The following is a 24,920-nucleotide window of genomic DNA, read 5'->3' as shown; positions in this document are numbered from 1 at the left end:
TAATGCTTGCAGCTCTGAGATTTTGAAAGTAGGTTTGAGCAACTTTGTTTTTTTCTCTGCCTATCTGTCGTTCTTATCTCATGACACACACAAGCTCTCACTTCCACAATTCATTACACAAACACAAACACACACACACTTTGCCTTCTCAGTGACTCAGTGCTTCCACAGAATGTCAAGCAATAATAATTAAAAAAATATTAACATATTAAAAACATATACTATACAGTGCAGTATGAGCATATAACGTGCATCATTTGAATGACTCAAACACATTTAACATTGAGAAGAATCAGACAATAGCTAACGAACTGTTCAGCAGCTGAAGTCTTGTTAGAACTCTGTGGTGGTCATGACCATTAAAATAGGGGCAAACAAGTACAACAGAAGACTACAGTCTGTAATTGTAGAACTACAAAATGCTCCTGTGGATGGGGGAGCTGAGAGAATGGACAGGGAGTGTAGAAACAAGTCATAATGTTATGATTGATATTTTTACACACACACACACACACACACACACACACAAGCAGAGAGACAATATTCAGACTGCTTTCCTTTGTAAACAAATTTATTAATAATAATAATAATAATAATAATAATCTTTGACAGGGTTTGAACACTGCACACCATCTGTACACTTTATAAACAAATCATATAAACCATCTGCCAAAACGCTTTTAAACTGCAGTCATTTATCAATATTATCTTTAGGAAAAATAGAACTCTCTCATTTAAAAAAAAAAAAAAAAAATCATAATAATAATCCAACTGAAGCTCATTTAGAAAATGAAGTATATTTCAGTCTTTCTCCGCTCAATACCCCTGTAGACTGCAGCGCTCCCTGGTGGAAGAGTTCAGAATACAACTAATCAGGTTAAACCTACTGCTTCTAGGAATGGGACAATATTAAATTGAAGATTTTCTTATATATGTATACATAAGGCGTTATGTATTACTTTTAAATGCCTTATAATACCTGCCTTAAATCTGTATAATTACATTTAAATGACTGTAAGGATTTTTCAAGTTTCCATAAAGCATTCTAGTACCTGTTCATTAAAACACTACAGAACTGCTACAGTGTATTACAATGAAACCTGACGTTACAAAGTCTTAAAACATATTATCAAGATCATTGCAAAAATTGTTACTAGTTAAAAGCATCTGCACTAGCTTATGTCTGGCATTCTAAGGTGTTATGTGTGCCATATACCCATGAGCATGCAGAACTCCGCCTGAATTCTGGAAAAAGGTTTTAACTACTGCTTTGAATCAGAGCACACTTTTTAGATTGTGTATAGATCCCTTTCTGGCTGATTTTGGGGAGTCGATCCATTTTATATCACGGTATATCATTAAATCTGATGTTTGTCCCATCCCTAGAACATTCAGGACAGAGGATAACGTTCTGTACCAAAATCCTCCGGCTTAATCTAACATACAAAAATACACTAAGTCTCAAAAGCTTCAGGACACCTTGAAATTGTAAACTTAGATTTTCCTCAGGAACAACAATATTCATATATTTTCAATAATTATAATGAATAATTAAAAGAATCTACTGTATACCCGTACAATTCTGTGCCATTTTAAACACAATCTTATTCGATATGTTTCACAAATTTAACAAGACACCTAGTGACCTCGTCTCATAAATGTGCTTGAGTGAGTACATATGAGAGTTAGTTACAAGTCTGTTCCATGAGGTGCTTCTCTTATTAAAAAGCTGTGTCCTAAAACTTTTGACAGTACGACATGTATGATAAAGCCAAACCACAGCAGCAGCAGCAGAAGTGCAGTCAGTAATTTTTAAGAAAAAGCTTTTAGTTAACATTCATATCTTCCTAAAGCTTTTATTACATATATAAAATTAAATTTCCTTCACAGCCGACGCAGCCTGTGGGACCTTGACTCAGTCAGTCTCAGACACTCACTGACTAATTCAGAGACTAGTATCTAGTGTTCCATATGAATCCTTAAAAATCCTTATGGACATGAGATTCAAAGGAATTATTCACTGTTTTGCATGCGGTAACTCAAGTCTAAAGTGGGATGAAAGTTACATGGACTTTTTGTGCAATAAAACACATTCACACACGATTGTCTAGACTGAAGAACACACAGACAGACAAAATGAGGAAAAATAAATAGTTGAAACATCAATGCTAATCTCATGTCAGTTCTTTGATCAAAGGCTTGAGATCCTACCCCTAGCCTTTTCCTTCAGTTTTAGTGTTTTTTCAGAGCTTCATTTTCGAGGTAAAGTGCGACAGTTATTTCACCGCAGAACTCCAGCAATTTATCTTTGTTGGTTCTGGTTTGGTTATACTTTGGTGATCCATTTCACCTTGTTCTGGTCAGTGCACGTCCAGCAGATGGAGATCTTTTCAATGAGAAAGTCTGCCTATTTTTTGCCCATCTCTTGTTTTTCTCTTCCCAGATGGATGGAGAGATTTGGCGATGGAAGGAAAGATAAGGGATTAAAAAATGTCTCTTAGGACTCAAAGGGACATTTGATTGCTTTGGATAAAACCGCTTCGGCTTCGTCAAACAGCTGCAGAGAAACACACAGGTAGAAGGGACAAGATTAGATTAGTGAAGAACACTTTATGTTAGGGTGTGGGCCTGCACCAGACTAAAAAGTGTATGCGAGTTTCAGAGAAGAGTGTGTGTGTCTGTGTAGTTCTAAAAGACTAAAGTGTGTGTGTGTGTGTGTGTGTGTGTGTGTGTGTGTGTGCATGCACGCATACCGGCAAAAAGTGTGTATCCTGGAACAATTCCTGAATGAATCTTCTGGATGAGAGGCGAAACTTGCAGTTTGCCAAAAGAAATGAAACCTCAGAATACAGACACACATCATCAAACGCAGAGGGGAACTTCTCCTTTATACTGGAACACACACACACACACACACACACACACACTTTACTACACTAATATAATTTGCTCCTCTAAAAATGCTTTACACTAGATGTTAGAGCATTGCTGTGAAGATGCGATTGTAATCAATCACAAGAGCATTACTGAGGTCTTTAAACTGCTCTTACGTTAAGAGGCCCTTCTCATTTCCTTTGGTTCCAACAGACGAGCTAAGGTTAATGACAAGACGCAGAACTTCCTTCCTCAGTAGAACCCTACATGCCGGTCCATCCTCTGAGAACACTTTACAACCTACACACACACACACACAGAGAGAGAAAGTGACATTACAGTTTGTAAATAAGGTCTTTCTACACTGAACATTAAACCCAACAGAACTAATATCACTAGGAGTCTAAGCTTGTATAAGCACAAAGCTCATACCGCCTTACAACCGCTACATCCTGGCTGTTACACAGAAAAAACACAGCAGCCAAAAATGCTGAGACATAGTTGCCTTTACATCTGGCCCCTTTAGATGTTAATGTTCTTTTTCACCTTAAGATGGTGCTACCTAGGCATCAGAATGTAACTCTTGAGCTGAATGTAAAGGAGGTACAGATAATTCTATAAACAACACTTGATGACAGAATGTAAGTGCCACATTCAACAGGTGCTCACCAAACACATGTTGACATTGTTAACAATAAATTTGTTAACGATATTATGTACAGCATACTGTAAAAGATGTAAATTCCCTGTAAGGCCACACCATTTTATGTGGAATGGAAATTTTCAGTATGACGTTTTTTGAAGCACATAAGTACTGCATGATTTAAAGTGGTAAAGTGGAATGTTTAGATAACGGTTTAGGTTCTTGAATCTAACTGCTGCACTAGTTTGTGTTTGTCAGCTTCTTTTAGGGTTTTTTATTTATTTCATGAACACACACACACTGACCGAGCAGCATCTCAGAGCCGGGCGTAGAACTGTTCGAGTTGTTGCTGACTGCTGCGTCACTACACCCTGAGACTCCAGAAAATTTGGACTGGGGCACCACCTCTAGACGAGAAAGAGATGGTTTGGGCCAGAGACCGTCGGACAAATCTAAACAGACGGACAGAAAGAGACCTTATTTTAGTATCAGGACATTATACAAAATGATTCAAATCAAATTGGGACACTATATGAAATTAAAATAAAACAGTACTCAGCCTGAAAAGCGGGCTTTAACAACACAGTGCACGTATATTTTGGTAAACATCATTTGGTAAACTGTAATGATTAAACCTGCTTTAAAACTGAACCCTAATGAAACCCTGTGGCCCTAAATATGTAGATTTTAAATAACACTGGGTGTGCTCTTGACAAGAAATTATACTGGTTTGAATTTTGCTTCACCATTCAAATGCCGGCGTGTTCACTTTGCAGATGTGTGTGTTTCTGAGAGATGTCTGAGTGCTCACCTGGGCGGATGTGTGTGTTGTTGAGAGGTGTAATTGTGTGTTCCCCCAAAACTGTGAGGGCGCTGCAGTAAAGACAGTTCTGATCAGTGTGCTCCTTTAATCCTGTGCTCTCCTCTCCATCAACAAGATGGCGTTGTTCTGGTCGACTGCTGCTCAACAGCTCTGTAATACTGACCCTCTGTTTCAGAGCAGCTCGACAGTTGTCCATCAACCCTTTATACACATACACACACACATAAACAAGAATATACATGTAAACAAGCCTTATTTATATTCAATTAATCTATACTGCTGAAATGAATAAGCAACCATGTAGTTGTCCTAGGAGCAGTCAGTCAATGGATTCTGAATGAGTCGGAGTGGCCTAGAAGTATTAGAGATTCTGTACTGATCCTTAACATTTTAAACATGGCCACCCCCATGTGGTAAACACCTGCCCTGTTGAGTACTCGCCACTGGCTCACACAGGGATATATACACATCATACATACTGGTTATTTTTTTCCAATTTCATAAATATTTTCTGTCAATTCAACTTGCTAAAATGACTGATTGCTTCTTTAAAAGTATTATGACATTTTAAAGCCTCACTTTCTGAGTCTCCGAAGAAAAATAATTTTTCTACAGCTGGAGGACTCATTTTCTCCTGGAAATATGAGCTCTCATTAATCTGTAAAACACAGGATCGTTCATTAAAACATACATATATAAATTTCAATTTCAGTCAATACATCTAATAATTCTAATAATTTTCTGAACATTATCTGGAAAAGAATTAAGGTACTTTAAGTTACCTTACATAGGAACATGGACGAAGATAACAAGTTTAAGACACAAACTCAAAAAAAATGTATATTAGACAATCTAATTAGATTTGGTATAAAAAGTATTATAAATTATTTATTAATTCATCTTCTGCAACCACCTAATCTGGTTCAGTTGATTTCAGTTAATAAGAGATCACATTTGGCAGCATTTTATTTGAGTATAAAATATAATTACATGGAAGAAGTCAGTAATATCTGTGGGCAGCGCAAGTCCCATGTAATCCTCATTGTAGCTGATCGCAGCACTAGAGACAACTGAGCGCAGTGAGGTGGAGCGTTGTAGAGAGCCGTGGTTTACGGGACTCAGGAGCTCCTCTTTATCCAGAGAGACAAAGCTCAGGGCCTTCAGAAACCTGTTGAACAACAACAATGATTCTACAAGTCTAATTTACTCAAAATGTATTGGGACTAATCTGATCTACAACCTAACCAACATACACCTGGAGTAGGTCTGATCTACCAAAGATCGAGCCAGCCCAAGTGTCTTCTACTAAAGATCTACTTTGGACAAATCTGTTATAACCTCTAACGCAGAGAAGCATGATCTACCAAATATCTACTTTGGATTGGTCTGAGCTACACAGGACAGGAATAACCTCCCCTAAATCTAACTGGACTAGTTTGACCTACCCAGGATCTACCCATGGCAAGTTTAATATACCCAGGGATAGGGTTGGGCGGTATAATGATTATACCCTATACCACGGTATTGGCTTGGTTTTGAGTCTCAGTCCGATGGAAAATGATGTGCTGTGGTGTGCTAAATCAAGAGCCTGTTAGCTGCCGACCTCTGCTTCTAAACAGTGCAGAACCGTCTTAGTTCACTTATTTTCAAAACCGGTCACTGAAATTTGTTCTCTAAGAAAGTTTTTTTTTTTTTAAATTGAATATGTCTGTATGAAAAATGTGGATACCGCTCATCCCTACCCAGGGAGCATCTGACCTGTTCAGGGAAATCTAATCTACACAGGTCTAGTCAACGCAGCACAGGAGATGATCCTGTGCTGATAGATCCCACGCACCGCATTTGTAGGGTTCTGGAGACTCGGCGGTGGATTGGACCAAAGTAGCTGTGTCTCTTTATTGAGTGGCTAAAAAACCAGCAGAAAAACAACAATCTTTTAAACACCATCAAAAGATTTAATTAAATCAGAACTACAGGCTTAAAAAAATTTTGTGTTTGATGTGATTTAAAGTGGGATTTTATCCACCCATACTGTTTTGTCTGTTTGTTTGTTTTTTTCTGTTTGATGGGGTTTAAAATGGAATTGGGCAGGTACTTGCCCATGATTTAATAAGGACTGCTATTTGACAGAATGTATGGTGGTGTGAAATGTGAAATACCAACCTATATCATATAAATATAACAGTGGTTAACAACCTTAAAGTCCATGTTCACCATTTTAATCCAGTATCCATTTTATAAAATTGACCATTTCCTCACCATTTGCTAATTCTCCTGTCTAGGATTTGTACACACCACTGGCTCTGTAAACTGCAAAGAAACTAAATGTTTTGGTCCGAACTGGCTACAGAGCTCTCACCCTCCATTGAAAGTTATTACAAGGCCAATAAATAGCATCTGGAGTTGTCTGGACAGTGGAGAGACCTTTGAACTAAACGGCTTGAGTTAAAATTAGTTTCAAATTAATTCAAACATTTAAAAAAAAAAATTTTTTTAAATAATAAAGCAAGCAAGTTTAACTTCAACCATGTCTACTGTACAGTCTGTTTCTTACTCAAACATACCATTTCACCTTAAAAAGATGCTGAGCTTCTGAATGAACACAAAGGATGTGGGGAGTTGTTTTGTTATGAGAACAGGAGTTCTCCAAAATCATCTATGTTGCCTTTAATATTGGAGGGAATTTCAGAGGCCGTTATACATGCCAATATCTTTCTTTTTATCTGTAGTTCCATGTGGTGGGATTTAAGTAGGAATTGTTTCTGCCCACAAATTTTTTATAAACTGGATTTATGTGTGGTAGGATTTAAAAAAGGTGAATTTGATCATGTGATACCTGCGTGGGGCATGGAGGCGCAGGTCCAGGCTCCGGGTTTTCATGGTAATAGCATCCGTGAACAGTATATCTTTAGTAGGGGAGGTTAGCGCTTGGTTGTGAGAGAGTGAAAGAGATGGGTGGATCCTCTGCTGCTGCAGACGCCTCAGCGTAGCATAGCCCATAGCGTCCCGCCAGGTAAAGCTGCTGCAGTCCATCAGACTCCTCACTGCAGAGGAAGAGGAGGAGCAGGAAGGAGAGGAGCGAAGAGAGACAGCCCGGCGAGGAAGAGTGTGAGCAGAACCTGGAGGTGCCAGACACCCACTTACACTCTGAGAGAGAGAGAGAGAGAGAGAGAGAGAGAGAAGAGAGAGAGAGAGAGAGATTCAGTTTTTGACTAGTAAGACAAGTGCTGTTAAAATTTCCTTGTCTGTCCTGTAGTATTTAGCATGAACTCATCCAAATTAATCATGTCAATCAGGATGTGATAAATCACCCATCAACTGCCCAACTTAGGTTTAATATCACATTCACATTCACATTAAAAACAACAAATCCACCCTCAAAATCCCAGAAAGACAAGCCTCTGTTAGCACTAAATACTCACTGTGTGGGTTCTGGGCGTGCAGCCACTGACAATGGTGCTAATGCTGACCCTGTCTGTTTCTGTGGTAACAGCAGATGTGGTATCCCTGGAGGGGGATGAGCTCATGGAGCTGATGCCACTGGTTGTAGTGTCAGTGTTGAAGCTCTGGCTGCGGCTTTTCAGTGTGATGGGCCCCCCTGGGGGTCCAGAGGGTGACAAGCCATCATTGCCCTTCTGTTCCACCATCAGCGTTTGACCTCCAGCTCTGTGTGTGTGAGAGGTTTGGAGGTCTTGCTCTTCAGCGTGTGTTGTCTGGAGGTCTTTCTCTTCTTTAAGTGGTGTGTGAAGGTCTTGTTCTTCTGTATTCAAAATGTGTAGCTCTCCCTCACCTGCATGAGGTGTGTCTAGAGCTTTGTCTCCTGTGTGTTTGGAGAGTCTGATGTGCATGGAGGGTTTGGGTTGTTTGTTTATGCTCGGCAGTGTAAGAGAAGTGAGGAAACGATTTCTAACGACACGTGATGACGAGAGCAGGCTGATTGGAGAATTCTGGTCTTTTGCTGTAATTGAATCCAAACACACAGACGTTTCCTCAGCACAGTGTGCTACACTCTCACTCTCAGCATCCACACAATACACACCTGAGGAAAAAAAACCAAAATATACTGTAATCATTTTTAATCAACTTGTTCTTATTCTGCACTAAAAATGCAAATCTTCTACTACATTTGATAACATAAAACCATGAAAGTTCATGAAACCATGAAATAGCAGTGGTGTCATTAGACCTGTTTTAGGGGTTGCTTTAGCCACCCCAAATAAGTTGTCCCGTAAAATAAAGAATTGCCCCCTGTATTTGGAGATTAAAAGACATTATTTGTATTGAACCGATACGGTATACAGGATCTGTTTTGTATTTTTGAGGTTATACTATAAAGACAGATGATTTGTTTCTGACAGAAAAAAAACACCCCTGGTGTAGTGACTGCCCTAGGCATGTTGGACAGAAGGTAGTAGGGGACATTGCCTGCCCAGAGCCTCTAACTGCCTCAGAAATATATTTTTCATTACTAATATGCATTGTCTGTATTTTTATAGAAATAAATACCACCACACTGCGTCATTCAAGATACGTTCTGTTTCTCTGCATGTTGTGTTCTTTAATTTCTCTACCTTCCACTTTTAGTATTACTAGTATAGTACAATTAAAATCCACACACTATATTGAAAACCAATTAAAACATACACTATAGACAACCGCAAAACAAACATGATTAATTGATTTTTTTTATATCACTTGAACATTTGAACTGACTAAAATACAAAGAAAAGATTTCCCATGAACATGATTGTGTTTTGTAAATACATATATATATAAAAAAAAGGGACGGGGTAAGAGTGTAAAGTTTAAAAAAACAAAAACAAAAAAAACCTTAATGTCACAATGATCTAATGTTTTTCGTATTCTAATGTGCTAAATTTTTATTATTACATGTTTATCTCTGTGATCTCCCTGTGTCCGCATGGGTTTCCTCCGGGTGCTCAGGTTTCCTTCCACAGTCAAAAAGCACACGTTGGTAGGTGTATTGGCAACTCAAAAGTGTCCGTAGGGGGGTGTGTGTGTGTGTGTTGCCCTGTGAAGGACTGGCATCCCCCCAGGGTGTGTTCCTGCCTTGCGTCCAATGATTCTGGGTAGGCTCTGGACCCACCGTGACCCTGAACTGAGTAAGTGGTTACAGACAATGAATGAATGAACGGTTATCTCTTGATTTTAATTTGGTTACATTTATATTCCCCATGGCACTCAGCTGCACTGAATATGAAGATTACTCTAAATGTAAACCAGAGCTTAAATACATGATTTTTAGATGATAGCAGTCAAGTCAGAATCAGATCGCCTCAGATCAAATAGTGTCCTGACTACAGAAAAACGTGATGGAGCAACAGATGGACTACACTCTGTAACTAGAACTATTAAGGGCATATTGTACACTCACTGGGTTGGTTTTCACCCTCGCTGTCTTTCTGAGAGCTGTTGGACTCAGAATTCAAACTGAGCGTGCTTGGGATGGAGGACAATTCCCACGGAAGCCGCATCTCTGTCTCTTCAACAACAGGCCAACGCTGCATCCGACCATGACGTACAGAATCCCAGCCCAAAACTTTCAGAATATCACAGCCCTGAGTAGTCCGGCTTATAATACCCAGCACATATACACAAACTCTGGAGTGAGAGACAGAGAGAAAGGCAGAGACAGAGACAGAGAGAATGAAATCAGAATCTCCACTACATGTTCAAATATATTGGACGAAGTTCCATTATTCCAGAGAACACTTCTGTGTCTGAGAACACTGTGCGTGTGTGTGTTTGTGTGAGTGTGTGTGAGTTACCCTCTTATAGACAGCACTTCACAATTTTGGGCAAGATTAATAACATCTGGAATTATATTTTCTTCTTGGAGTAGATTCACTCCCCAGGTAGAGCTGCCGATATTTCCCTACAACACACACACACACACACACACACACACACACACACACACAGACATCAAATAAATTAATCATATAATTTAAACGTGTACATTCTATTTTTGTGTTGTTCATTTACTTCAGTTTACAGAACAAACCTCTATACACAATGTGGAGCGCTTCTAGTATGAGAAAGTTGAGTAGAGCAAGGAAACTGAGTAAATATTGCATAAAAGTACAAAAGCAGCAGCTCAAAAAACAAACCATCACAATAAACACAAAAAATGGATTGTGAATGTTTTTGAATAATTACATTTTAGATCATATAAGTATGACTCACCAGAGCCCACAGAGCTGCCTTCAAGTGTTTAATTCCCTCCCAATTATCCAGAACAGGAAAACGCACAGTGTAGCTTAGATCAGGAACAACATTCTGAAACACACACACACACACACACACTTAGTTTTTAGTTACGTTTTCTGATTAGACCTCCCAGTGCTACCACCAGGAAACAAATATTAGAGCAAACTAAGTTTGTGTTTCTATGCTGAACTGAACAACTGCTCATCCTGTCTTACCTGATGCTGGAAATGGCATGGAGCCACCTGCATCTACAAGAGCATCTTATCTTTAAGTCCACTGACTGTCTAATAAGACTGGGCATTTACTTAACACTAAACAGAAATGCTCATTGTTCACACACTTCAAACTAAGCTTTCCTATGGCATTAACATACGCAGAATGTGGTGTTACTGTAAAGTCATTCTACAATCATAAGTCATTTCTACAATCATATGTAGTGTTACCAGTGTAGTGTAAAAAAATCCACTTGGAACTAGAGGCATAGGACATGCATTAACAGTACCAGTGAGGCTAGATACAGCCTTAGTCCACAGGGAAGTAAATATGGATTTACAGTTAAGAAGTTAGTTAATGTGTAAACACTAGTGAATTGGTGCAGGATATATTATCAGCTTATCCTGTAAAATTATTTCTGCTCTTTGTTTATTGTTTTGCTCCAGTGTTGAGCAGAGGAGGATGACTTTTGAGCCTTTGATCCTCTCAAGATTTCTTCTTAAATTTTCTGAGTGAGTTTTCCTGCCACATTATAAGGAGAACTGAATGGAATATAAATTATTCAATATCATATAAAAACTGATATACACAAACATAACAGAAATAAATATCATACCAGCCATTATATGCAAATAATAAAATGTACTTGGTTAATAGAGCTGGTTATTAAGACTTTTTCCAACTTAAAGATGTTATACAGTTAAAAAATTTTTTTACCTGAGACTCGAGGAGAAGGCAGCCGGTTTTATCATGTACCAGCTCACCATACAGATGAATAGGGAGATACACACTTGGCCTCTGGAACCTACAGACACACAAACACATTCTGTCAGAGTAAAGTCAAGTGAAAAATCTAATAAATACCCCAATCCTGTTCATGTGACCCCTGACCTCTGATTGCTACGGCGGACATAATTATCTCCATCCACAGGTTTACGGTACGTGGTCAAAGCTTCATTCATCAGCTCTTCCACCATGTCCACATACTTCAGGTTATATTCCTGCACAGACACAGTAACTTTTCTGTAGAATACTAACCAATTCAAAGCAAAGTAAGTTATTGTCTTATAATTCTCCTGAAAATGGACAGAAATGAAAGAAAATGTAGTCTCTGACTTTTCCTTGGTTCTGTATAAAGAAGTGTGGGTCTTACTCTGTGCCATTTCTCGAGCTGAGCAGTGATGTATCCTCTCTCATTCAGGTATGAAAAACCTTTAGGAATGGACAGGAATCTACAAACACAAACAACACCCACACAAAGTATAGCTACTGGAGTAAATAAAAAAAATATCAGTCATTTTCTCCAGTGTATGTCCTTCATGCTATCAAACAGTTATTTACTAAAACATTGCTCTTTTGTCCCATTTGCAATACACTTTACAGTTAAAAGTGTAAATGATCACTTTGTAATAAACAAATAAAAGGGTTGTAAAATAACTGATTGCTCCTTTTAAGGTTGGGAATGTTGTACCAGAACTTTACTGTGCACCTACCTAAGCAGTAGCAACAATCCTGTATCCCCCAAGTGAGTGAGAGCAGGTTTCATCTGAATAAGTGCATGAAGATTGGCCTGAGGGGGCGGGGAGGAAAGAAAAGAAAATCATACACAAAGGCCAAGAATTCAACAGGGTACTATGCACATGTATTACCAGATCCCAGTGGTCTTCCTAGTTGACATCAAAAACCTCAGTGGGTACATTACTGCTCTGTTCTGAGAGTTGTGTGTTAGTTACCCGGTCCTCGCAGGCCTCCTGGAGAATGTCCAGAGCTTCAGTGGACACAGCTTTGCTTTGGTCCGGGAGCTGAGTGAGGAGAAGCTCTAAGCCCCAGTTACTGAAGAACTCCACATTTGCTCTCAGCAAAACTCTCAGGTGCTTTGTGGCATACAGACGACAACTCTGAAACAAACAACAACCATCAAACTGTTATTTTCAGCTCTAGTAAGTTATAAGAGCAACAAAAAGGAGCTCATTACATAGATGCCATCCCTAGATCTCTCAGGTCCCTAGGAACATACAGACCTGTTTGACCATTGTGCCCATTTCTCAGTGTAACACTAGTAACAAGTTTTCATTACTATTAGATTGGAGAAAGTTCTTTTTACAATTACATTAGAGTTGCACTTAAAAAAGCTGTCAAGAAATGCCTCATTACTGCTCCACTGGGAAAGGCATCTGTAAAGGTAATTAGTTCTTACGTCTGAGCCAGCAGTTAGTATTTTGGAAAGAATGATCCGTGCAAGTCCATCTCTGCTGTAGTCCAATGTCGTCACGGTTAGCTTCAACAGAAAATCCTGATTCTTCAATGAACAAAGGTTCAACAGACTGCGCAACATACACACAAACAAAAATGGAAACAGTGTGGTCATTCTGTTGTGAGTGTCATTGCCATATTAGGAGTTCAGTGCTCAAGTCTTTGATGATATCTGTTGCATTGTTGTGTGATCCTTGTGGTATTTGACCAGAGAATTTCAGAGATGTTTCAAAATGCTAGAGAACCGTGTAAAGTTTGGGAAAAGGGTACAATATATCCCCTTTAACTTTCTGTGGCTAACAAAGTTAATGGTTGCTAGAAGTGAGGTTAGCTAATGGTCACTTAATGATGGAAAGCTATGGAAAGCTATTATTCAGAATTTGGCAATTTAAGCCGTGTCCACTCAACAGGTTCTTAATTTAACTCAGACTTTGGCAGGAGGGTGTCAAACTTCTTTTGTTTTTGTTTTTTGAACCCCTGATAAAAGATAACTTTGGCTTATGTATAGTTTAGATATAGTGGGTAAAATCTACTGGAAATGTTATTTTTTAGTATTTGATACAGATTTCCATTGTGGATTTGGAACCAAAGAATTAAATCATAACCTGTCCTAACAGTCCTGAAGTAAGTGTGTGTGTGTGTGTGTGTGTGGTTCTCACCACTGAAACACCCCACATTTCTCCATGGTTTTGACTCCAAGAGGGTGACTTGACATTGTACCCAGAAACAGAAAGTAGTGCTGACTCAGTGTGTTCAGTAAACCGTTGCTATGAAAACCGTGCTCAGACTTCAGTCCAGAACAAAGAATTAACCAATGAACAATATCTTTTACCAAATCCTCCAAATATACTTGACCATCCTTCAGAAACACAAAGAGAGAGAGAATTAAACGAATTTCACAAGGAAAAAAGTAACACCATTAAAATAAATAAATAACCGACTCTAGTTGTAAGTAATTTTAACTGTCTGTTTCTGTGTTCTTTAAACCACCTCCACCCCAAAAAAATATAAAAATCTCTTTTCCACTTTCACTATTTCTTACCTCTTCGCTCTCCAGAAGAAAGGAGATAAGCAGACAGCCAACAGTTGTGAGCTGACTGGCTTTCGGATGATCCAACTCCAGAACACAGTACAGCTTACTGCTGGGCTTAAAAAAATACAGCAACCTTCGCACAAACCTGCACACACAGAGTAAAAGTTATTGCTAAACTTAAAGAACCCAAGCAGTTTATTGTTGGTTTGAAAGAAATACAGCAACTTATGCACAAACATATAAACACAAACACATGCAGTTCTGTACACTTTTGTATATTAGGTACAGTACTTAGATGAAAAATCATATAAAATGATCGTCTTCTCACCTGTGTATTTGCTCATCCCTGTAATTCCTGAGGTTTGTATTTGGCCACTGCATAGACAAAACACCAAACCAAAATTTTAAGACTTTATGATTTCAATGCAAACTTAAAATAAAGAAAAAAATACTAATATATGGATATACATCATTAAAAAGATGGAAAAACAGGGTTTAATAATTCCAGTATAAAACCTTTAATACAGTAGAGATGAGGAGCCAGTTCCACTCCAGGTTTTGTTTATGGTTAAGGATTTGACTGTCCCTCAGATTCATCATCAGTGCATCTTCAGTGTCCTACAACACACACATTTCTTAAGTTCTGTATACTGCCTTAAATATTTTAACAGTCATAATCTGTTCCCTGAGGCCAACTGTAATTATACACAGAATAAAATGTAAAATATCCTATGCCAGTCCATTAGAGTTTTCCACAGGGCCCACCTCACTCTTTTCCTACCTGCAACATTTCTATCAGTGAACATTAAAGCCTACACCTAACAACTAAGTTTGCTGTGGCCATTTAAGATCCAATCAGCAACCAGCTACACCTAACACTCATGGAATACTCAAAACACCCACTACATCACTAGCTCTTTACAGGTGTCATTATGCAGGCATCTCCTATCAAGAGTTGTTTAGTCAAATTAAGCCCATGATTGGTGTCCCAGTCCTAGACATACACCCCATTCTCTTATTTCATTTTGTCCCATGTGCCAGAATATTAACTACCACAGTATTATTGTGGAACCAAATAAAAAAATCATAATAAAAGGCTGGTGAAACCAGCCTCAAATGCCAGAATATAACAGGAAAGTAAAATGTGAACAAAGACCTTCACAAAAGGGAAGTGCATTTCAGTTCGCGTTCTGCACAATTACATTTAAGGCATTATATGTCAATTTAGTGTCTGTGCTAGTGTCACCATTACCTTAATAATGAATGTGTCTCTGTGCGAGCGATGCGCGTTTCTGTGGGAGCTCTGCTGCATGATTAGCTGGAGATAAAGGCTATGAGGCTTAATGCTGTTGTTCTTCAGCTCATGTAGATGCTTCAACTTTGTCACCGCAGCACTGGCTCGCCTACAACACAACAAAAACCTAATTTTCATCAATGATTTACTCAAATATGTTAAAACAAACAAAGCACACTTGGACTTACTTACAGCATGGAAAATCAAAATTTGCTAACTTGTATTTAGAGTAGGATTTTTTTTAAACACAGAATACAAACCATGCACTTTTGTACTACAGTACATGTCTGTTAAACTCACAGGCGTTTTTCAGGGGAGATGTCAAATGAGGCAGCCATGTTGATGAGGGTCGGTAGACAATGAAGGTGGTGACTGTGGGAATGAGGAAGGAGAGAGCTAGCCTACAGAGAGAGACACAGATATTTACCTTGATACAGAGTCATGCCAACATGCATGCGTTAATAAATTGATGTTTATTGTACCACCTGAGATTGCTTATCCTTTTTCCCTCTGAATATTGTAATTATAGGAAATTAATTAAAAGGAAACACTGTCAGCAATGCAAAGCTCCCAAAGCCATTTGAGTGCTAAAATCACCCCCTTATGGAGAATCTTCAGCCTGCTAAACATGAATGAGATAGTTACACACCAGGGAGCGTCTCATCTACTTGTAATGTGCACTTAATGCACTTGTAAATTAAGATACGATAAAACCTTATTAACCCTGAAAGAAATCATACATATCAGTACTTCATCAGTAGGGATTTCTGTAGTATAAGTTCATTCAAGGAAACAAATTAATGAACTACATGTGTGTACCATGTGCAAAAGCTCTCCCAATAGTATTGTAGCTCTCACAGAGAGATGATCATCGCTGCTTGTCACCACTTCCACCAAACCCTGAACACACACAAACACACACATTTAAAATATAGAAAACCTCAGCAATCACTTTCTCTATTTACTACTGCTTTTAAGCACCCATTTATTTCTCTTCCCTTGTGTGTACACAGCTGAAGTTCAACTTGTCTGAAGTTTTACTCACTGTTTGAATTTCTACAAATACTTATTTGTAACTCAAACTGTTACCGCAACCCTGAACTGTATAAGCGGTTACAGATAATGAATGAATGAATGAATGAACTCAAACTGTTTAGTTTTGTAGTACCTTTGGTCTGTTTACCTTCATGCACTCAACCATTTCCTGAATTTAGAGATATTTCCACGAAGTATTCAGAAACAGCAAAAATACTGTAAGCCTATATCACCCACCTTCAGAGAAGGAATAGAGCAATATCCTCATCTCGGTTTCATGATTTTAAAAGTCTGGAGTTCTCTCTGTCTAAAAAGCTCCAGATGCCTTTTCACTTCACTAAGCAAAAAGAGAGGAAGCCTAGCTACCGGGCCGAGACACACTGTTTGTTAATCCATTACCTGACATCAGGGATTCGTCAACAAATTAGACTTGTTTTGAGGATGCAAAGAGACCCAACAGCTAGCAAATGGCGAGGAAACATCTGAATTTTATTAAAAAGTTTCATTTTTTTATTGCAATCATGAATGTCGCCTTTATATTTTATAATCTGGGTATAATTACTATGAAGTCCTAAATCTACATTGAAAAGTCACTTATTTGTGAGAAAAATAGGAAATAAACAGATTACATCCAGGAAAAAATACAGAATATCGCTTCAAGCAACAGTTAGTTTATTAAAATGTATTCGGTATATTTTTGTCCAGAGAAACTAAGCTGTATGTGTGAATAAAGGTAAGTTTAATACTAGGTAGGAGATGTGTTCCTTCACTGATAATGCAGGTTAAACGGTTACTATTTTTCTCAACCATAATGTTGTGAAATAAAGGTGTCTATCAGCTACAAGTAACTGGATATGTCCTGGATTTTGAGAATGAGAATTTGAGAGAATACAGGAATGAGAGTTTGTGTGTGTGTGTGTGTGTGTGTGTGTGTGTGTGCACATGTACCTCCAGTAAGCCATTGTTGATCAGAATGGACAATATCAGGGCCAAGTAGTTATCTATGAGGTCTGGCCTGAGAGAGATAACATACAAAGAATATACATTAACCATAGTAGTTATATTAGCATCCAAAGCAGGATAATGATAATAATAATAATAATAATAATAATAATAATAATAATAATAAATTATTAATCATATCACCTTGATCTAGCTCTGTGAGGGAGGATGACTTTGGCTTCAGCAGCAACAAATCCATCACCCAACCTCCAACTGTCTTGAAGCCTGCTAGGACCTAACCAATGCCAAACACACGAAATGAAGATGCAACATTTCTAAAAATTAAGTTATTATGAATACATTTTTATGCAAAAAAGCCAAGCAGAGTGATGCACCCTAAAGGCTCCAGTGTGCAATGCTGACATTTCATACCGATGCTCTGAAGAGCTTCCTCAAAATCAGCTGTAGCCATAGGAACAGGTAGACGAAAGATCTCATAAAGCACCTCCAAAAGGGCTTTCTGTTAAAAGAAAAAACACAATTTAAACTCAAACTTTGGCCTATTTCTCTTAAGTATTTTTAACATTTGTCATAGTAAGTATGCAAATAAATAAATAAATTGAAATTAATTCATATAATGTATTTGATTTTTTACGTATTTGAACTTCATGCCTGCAAATTATTTTAAAATTAGCGTCTGGTGCATATTTACCACTATGTTGAATCACTTCTTCTTTTAACCACACTTTGTAAGCTTGAGGAGACCAACTTCTGTAGTTTTGAAAGTAAACTGTTTTCCCTTTCTTGCCTGATGTAGGATTTCAGCTGAAGAACTGTATCAAGCCTCCATTGCACTATTTTTTGGGGGGTTATTTTTTTGTTACTCTAATGCATCTGATGTTTTTAAGTGACAGGTCTGGACTACAAGTAGCTCATTTTAGCCCCCTGACTCTCTTACTATGGAGACAAGCTAAAGTAATACTTTCAGAATGCTGTCTGACATTGTCTTGCTGAAATAAATCTTCCCTGAAAAAACTTCACCTGGATGGCAGCATATGTTCCACAAGGAGTATTGTTATTACACAGCATTACATACAGTTGTACTGTCCTTAAACCCTTTTCTATTACTTTTATCTACATTAGGTGATAAGGCAATATTCAGGGACCAAACATTTCTAGGCCAAATTAAAACTTTGGGAATATTTTCTTTGAATGCTAATAGTCAGAGCAGACAGAAAAAGAGAGAGAGAGCAGAGCAACAGAACAGAAAGAAACAGGACAACCCACACAATAAATGTCTTGGGATGTAACAAGATTAAGGAGGACAAATTGTTACCCTTATTTCCATATTTGGTATAGAGAGCAGACCAATCAGAGACTGGATTCCTGAGTTACCAACTTTACACAGGTTTATAATTCCTGAAAATGATAGAGTGATAAAGAGAGCGAGAGAAAGAGAAGTAAACAGAGAGAATAATACAAAGAAAATTTGTAAATCAATAAAATTAATTTTAAATATCCGTAGTAACTGAGTTACTTTAGTGTATAGTACCTGACCATGAGCGGAAGGCAGCTACAATGGCCATTTTACTAGCCAAGAACCGAGCCTCTCGATCTTTCCTACAGAATAGAATTAACAATTAGCATTAACTAAGGAGTAATAAGTCACTTATATGTTAAGAAAAGAAGAGGAAGCTGTGTATGTGGATGCTCATGGTACAATGATTGTGGTAATGGGCAGAGTGAAGGTCCAAACACCATTCCCCTTCTGACCCAAGATTAAACTGCTTTACAATGCTAAATTTACACAGAGTGAAACAAATAAAGTGTGAAATGAACCCAGTGATAAAGAGGACCTAAACCTTATTATAATTGGTGACACAAAAAATGTGTTATTTAACACAATTTACAGTGTAGATATCTGACAGTAAATGATAAAAACTCACTTCAGCTGATCCTCTGTCATATCTGGGTTGTGTCTATAGTGGAAGTCTGTATAAGGGGCCAAGATTTGCTGAAAGTTGTAGAAAAAAAAAAAAGAATACATAACACTCATGCAGATTACTGGATACTTCAACAGAAAATAAAATCAACAACTCATGAGCCAATATTTGTAATATAGGCTGAGGATAAAAAATGTTTTTTATTTCTATATTTGTGTGTGTGTGTGTGTTTGTACCTCTAACTCCACGTTAGTCCGTACATATCTCCTTGTTTGTGGGTGGTTGAGCAGATGCAGTACAGTAGTGATGAGAGCCTCATTGATGCGGTTCTGTGGAGAATCTAATATATTCTTTAACAGAGTACTCAAACCCCCTCGATCAGCCACAGTCTCAGGGTTCTTCAATGCTATATACACACACACACACACACACACACACACACACACACACACACACACACACACACACACACACAAAAAACTTTAAAGCCATAGTTCACATTAAACTACATTAAAGCCATAGTACACACAAACATTATATTAACCAGAATAAATATCTTCAGCTTAACTGAAAATTACAATTCCCATAAGATGAAATAAGTAATCCTTTAGTTTAATTAATTAACCCTTAATTAGTAAACCTTGAATGAACCAGTTTATGAACCAGCCACACAGGGAGGGCCATATGTAAAATACATCTAGCACAGAAACTCTGATAAGTCCAAGCAACTAAGTATCAGTATAACAGGTGTTTCAGAAGGTGAAGAATGTGTGTAGAAAATGACTGATTGCTCCTTTAAATTGTGACTCAGGAAAAGAGAATAAATCTTTCCCAAATAGACTTGAAATTTTAATCCAATGTTTCTGGATGAGGGACATTGTGTGTGTGTGTGTGTGTGTGTGTGTATTTTACCTAGTTCACAAATGATCGCGTTGCAGGCCAGAACCATGTGGTCTTTCTCGTGAAATCCATCATTACCAACAGCAACCAGAGCATTAGTAACAGAAATGGGGAACAATGCAGCATCCACCGCTATTATCTACAGAGAGACATTTAATTTTCATACATCAATGCTGCTGTGGTGACTGTGTGTACCAGTAAATGTGTGTGTGTGTGTGTGTGTGTGTGTGTGTGTGTGTGTGTGTGTGTGTGTGTGTGTGTGTGTGTGTGTGTGTGTGTGTGTTCACCTTTCTGAGTAGCCTGAGTGCCTGAGTCCTCTCCACCTCGTTGCTCTGCTGGATATCTATACACCTACAATAAGTTACACACACATACACACAGGTGTAAAAGCGCAGCTGGAGAACAAATGTGACAGCTCTCCAGGAGATCAGGAGTGAAGGCTTACCTGGAGATGAGGTAATCCACCTGTAGCTGCAGAAACTTCTGCAGGATGCTGCTGTCCCTAATTAAATAACGAAATGCTCTCAAACCTGCAGCCCGAACCTCCTTCACCTCATTTAACAAAGCCAGCCTCAGACTGAGAGAGAGAGAGAGAGAGAGCTCATATTTGTGTTGTTTTGAACTTACATGTGGTGCTAACAGAGAATTTTATTTTATTGCCATCATATAAGATATCCACTGGTAAATTCATGTTTGTGTGTGTCTCTTTACCACACGATTATTTCCTCATAAGTAAATCCCAACTTCTTCTCATTAAGACCAACACTGTTCAACAGCTGAGAGAAAAAGAGAGAGAGAGAGAGAGAGATATTTAGTAATAACTTAAAACAAATTTCATCTTGGTCAACAAGTGTCAGCTAGCACACTTATGGGATTTCTTGTAGTGTGGAAGTGCTAAAGAAACGTTTGTGCACATTTTTTGGAACACAGACATATTAAGCTTGTAAAAGTTATTAGAGTAGATCAATAAGTAGATCTCAATTTCAACATCTGATATATGTTTTATGTTCTATTGTTAAAATATGGATCTATAAGATTTGTAAATCATTGCATTCTAATTTTAGTTAAATGTATTTACATTTTACACACACACACACACACACACACACACACACACAAAGGGAAAGTGAAACACCTACAAAAACAGAGTAGATAACACAGAGGTTCTTCTTTCTTTCTGTAACATATTACCACCTTATTCTCACATGGATATTAAACAACATCGCCAAAGGTTTGTGGACACCTGAACTGGGCATTTTAATCAGGAGATAGTCCCTCTTTTCTAGAGTAACAGTCTATATTCTTCTGGCAAGGCTTTACATGTTAGAAGACTGTTCTGAGGATTTAACAGCAGCCTTGAGAGCATTAGTGAGTTTGAATAATGATATTGGATGATTACACAAAGCACACTCCGACTCATCCCAAAGGTACTGGATGGAGCGCCATCAGACCAGAGAACACACTTCCACAGCTCCACAGCCCAATTATGAAGGGACCAGACACTCAGTTTGGATATGTTGACTTTGGGCTAATGAGCAACTGCTCCAGGACATTTCATTTCATTTCAGGCTTATCCTCAGGAGATATGACAACAGAGGGTTTAATATAAAAAAAAAAGGTTAAATTGCTTATGATGTCCAGATTTAAGACATACTTTCTTTCTTTCCCTTGCACTCTCTCACTTTCTCTAAAAACAAACTGCACACTATTTCTCACTCCCTCTGTAAGACATTAGAAGTGTATTATCAGACTGAGCTATTATACACCAGTCTCTCTCAAGCCCTCCATTAGAGAGCATTTTTCCCCTCCCTCCCCCTCTCTCTGTGTATTCAGAGATTAAAGAAGTCTCGCTCTCGCTCTCTCTCTTCCCCATTAGCGAGCACTAAAGGGAAATGTTTCAGCAGCTGAGGCATAAAGTCATTTAGAGCATTTTCAACTCAGATTACCTTACAGTGGTGGAGAATGTAACCAGGCGTCTCCATGTCTAGAATAAAAACAGAGCATTTTATTTCCTCACCACTGTCACCAGTGGACTCCACCAGTCCAAAGAGCTTCATACGAAAAGAGGATGATGATAATGAAGATAACAGTGGAAATCTCAACTCAATAACTTTACCTCACAGCATCCTGTATGACCCTCTCCACTAGGAATATACTTAAAAAATACAACACCTTCTCAGAACTATGGTCAGTGTTTTCAGAACAAATTCATACATAGTGAGGAACATTTAAAAGGGAACATCAACACCATTATAAGCAATTCCAACTTTTCTCTACAACCAAAGCACTCTAAATATCTTTGTTTACATCTCAAGCAGAGAATTAAAAAGGGGGTTATAAAGTCATTAGGATCACCAGTTGAAATTTGTCTTTGCTGATCTGTACAACGCCAGATGTCTGCCAGAGGAAAACACAGCTGCCCACCATTGGGCTGTGGATCAGTGGTACTGTGTTCTCTGCAGCGATGGATTTTAAGCAATATCTTTCAGATGGTTTACAGTGGCCCGACCTCACGAATGCTCTCATAGCTGGGTGCAATCAAATCACCTCAGCATAAAAACACCCCCAGAGAGATCTGACACAGATAAGGAAAACTAACAAGTGTACCTTAATGAAGTTGTTCAGATGGCCAAGCTTCCTCATGTTGGACACTCCGTGAGGTTTGGCAATGTTCTGGAGAATTTCCCTCATGGTTTCAGAGGGCTCTGGATAAGAAAGAAGGGTCACACTGTACAGAATATTAGAGCGCATGGAAAGAGGCAATAATAGTTCCAAAGAGCAGAAAATAATACCTCCTGCTAATGACCTCTATTCTGAAAACATCACAGAATTAACTTTATTTAAAAGCAGATTTCATCCTATTAAATATAAATGATAACAAAAAAGAGAATATATAATATGGGTCCTGAAAGTGTGTAGTAGTCAGTAATGATATTTTTGTGTTGACATCACTAGCTGGAGGATGCTAATGCCTGAACAGGGGTCTGTGACTAAATCTAGACACATTTAATGCTTTTCTTGTCTGATATGAAACTGTTCTGTAGAAACATGTGGTCTCTAATGGCAACTCTGAACAATATTTCTCTTAGAAAAATAAAATAAAATTAACCACTGATCATATTAAACAGACAACAAGCTAAGACCAGAGAGTTCATTTACAACACACACACAAATCTGTTTCTGTGAATTGCACTTACTCCCTGTGCGTGTTTACACAGAAATCCAAACCGCCACGTTAAAGACCGAGGAACATCTCAAATCCCCAGGTTTGTTTTGCTAGCACTGTTAGCAAAACAAACGTTAGCCCTGCTAACCGTCTCCACAGGACACTTTAACGTCTTTGCTGATAATAGGGCACAAGCTTGTAGTTTCGCATTTCTTCACCGTTAGAGTGTCAGATGCTGCTCTATATTCATTTTCTTTAGAGAGGTGCTGGCAGACAGCTAACTACCTCCGTTAGAATTTGTGCATAATCATTTGTAATAAAAGTGGTTGCTAAAGCTGTCATTCCCTCTGACCTCGTTGACAGCTCAGATAAGAGCCCTCAGTCAGGAGAAAAGGCTCTAAATCCTAAGATACTTTCCATAACTCAGGTAATGCTAACTCAGGTAGCTTAGCTTCCCTCAGTTAGCCCTAGCACAGTTTGTGTAAGTTTAAATGTCTCGGCAGGCGTTAGCATCAACTCTGGTGGTTTATACAGAGCACTACTAGCAGAAACTCAGTTGACTCTAATGGCTCTGTTAGCGTTAGCATTAATAGTGTTAGCCCCAATCTCACTTGTCCCACTGGCGTTGCCTTTAGCCCCACTTAAGCGGTACACACCTGCGTTGAGGTCCAGCGGTACGTTCTCCTCGCCGCTGTCATTGCGCCCTGCGTTACAGAGAGACACAAACACATAGCGCTGAGTTAAAGCCCGGGTCCAGAGCTCCTGGGTTGTGTTAATGTCCCGATTCCGGAGCGGCAGGTGCAGTGTTAATGCCCCGGGTCCGGAGCTCTAGAGCGGCGTTAAAGCCCCGGGTCCGGAGCTCCATAGCACGGTTAGGAGCGCACAATGCAGCCGAAGATACTCACCTCTGAGTCGGACACTGCGGCCCCAGCGCCCGCGGACACTCAGCGCCATCGCCCGCACACAGCACCGGGCAAGATAACACTAACACACACACATACACGCTCATATACTGAACACGCACACGCTCCCACTCAGACTGCAGAGAGCGACCCGCCCCCACACACATCCACCGATCAGCCAAAACATTAAAATAACTTATTTTAAACTCCACTTACCATAAATGTGCAGTTATTGGTGTTTCTACAATGACATAGTTTAGTCCACGTTTTGCTCGGCATAGTCTGTTTGCCCCCTTTCACCCTGTTTAGGACCTTTAAGGGACCAGGTTTGATTTGGGTGGGGGGTCATTCTCAGCGCCGCAGTGACACTGACGTGGTTGTGGTACGAGCGGATCAGACACAGCAGTGCTGCTAGAGTTAAAAATTGGTGTCCATTCACTGTCCACACCTATTGGCCCATCTTGTAGATGTAAATGTCAGAGACATCTGCTGCTGCACAATTTATGTTGGTCATCCTCTAATCCTCCATCAGTGGAAACAGGATGCTGTTGGCTGGATATTTTTGGTTGATGGACTATTCTCAGTCCAGCAGAGACACTGAGGATTTTAAAGACTCTAGCAGCACTGCTGTGTCTGATCAGCTCATAACAGCATAACACACACTAACA

General features: G+C 38.8%; 1 protein-coding gene and 1 pseudogene across 2 annotated transcripts; both read right to left on the bottom strand.

Annotated features, from left to right (window-relative positions):
* The window catches only part of LOC136676576 (uncharacterized), a 310,723-nt pseudogene that overhangs the window by 80,646 nt on the left and 205,157 nt on the right, over nt 1-24,920 (bottom strand).
* Nucleotides 593-24,353, bottom strand: LOC136676617 (rapamycin-insensitive companion of mTOR-like). Of its 2 annotated transcripts, none has more exons than XM_066653726.1 (39): nt 24,256-24,353; nt 24,007-24,054; nt 22,792-22,889; nt 20,896-20,960; nt 20,630-20,761; nt 20,472-20,535; nt 20,197-20,323; nt 19,521-19,690; nt 19,288-19,355; nt 18,894-18,961; nt 18,678-18,760; nt 17,774-17,861; nt 17,546-17,636; nt 17,348-17,414; nt 16,184-16,264; nt 15,665-15,765; nt 15,323-15,473; nt 14,587-14,688; nt 14,399-14,445; nt 14,080-14,215; nt 13,697-13,896; nt 12,982-13,108; nt 12,518-12,682; nt 12,278-12,354; nt 11,938-12,016; nt 11,676-11,785; nt 11,502-11,589; nt 10,548-10,640; nt 10,130-10,236; nt 9,736-9,962; nt 7,763-8,379; nt 7,177-7,487; nt 5,331-5,508; nt 4,920-4,998; nt 4,329-4,541; nt 3,823-3,969; nt 3,051-3,174; nt 2,754-2,892; nt 593-2,557 (listed from the first exon to the last, which is right to left on the bottom strand). In XM_066653726.1, the coding sequence occupies exons 1-39, from the start codon at nt 24,302-24,304 to the stop codon at nt 2,498-2,500; spliced, it is 4,977 nt and encodes a 1,658-aa protein (XP_066509823.1). In that variant the 5' UTR covers nt 24,305-24,353; the 3' UTR covers nt 593-2,497. The 2 variants fall into 2 exon arrangements, with proteins under 2 accessions (XP_066509823.1, XP_066509824.1); XM_066653727.1 differs by having other exon boundaries at nt 7,763-8,298.

The sequence above is a fragment of the Hoplias malabaricus genome, chromosome X2 (genome assembly GCF_029633855.1).
Source record: "Hoplias malabaricus isolate fHopMal1 chromosome X2, fHopMal1.hap1, whole genome shotgun sequence".
In the NCBI taxonomy this organism is placed as follows: Eukaryota; Metazoa; Chordata; class Actinopteri; order Characiformes; family Erythrinidae; genus Hoplias; species Hoplias malabaricus.
This window is presented reverse-complemented; position numbering and strand designations above follow the sequence as displayed.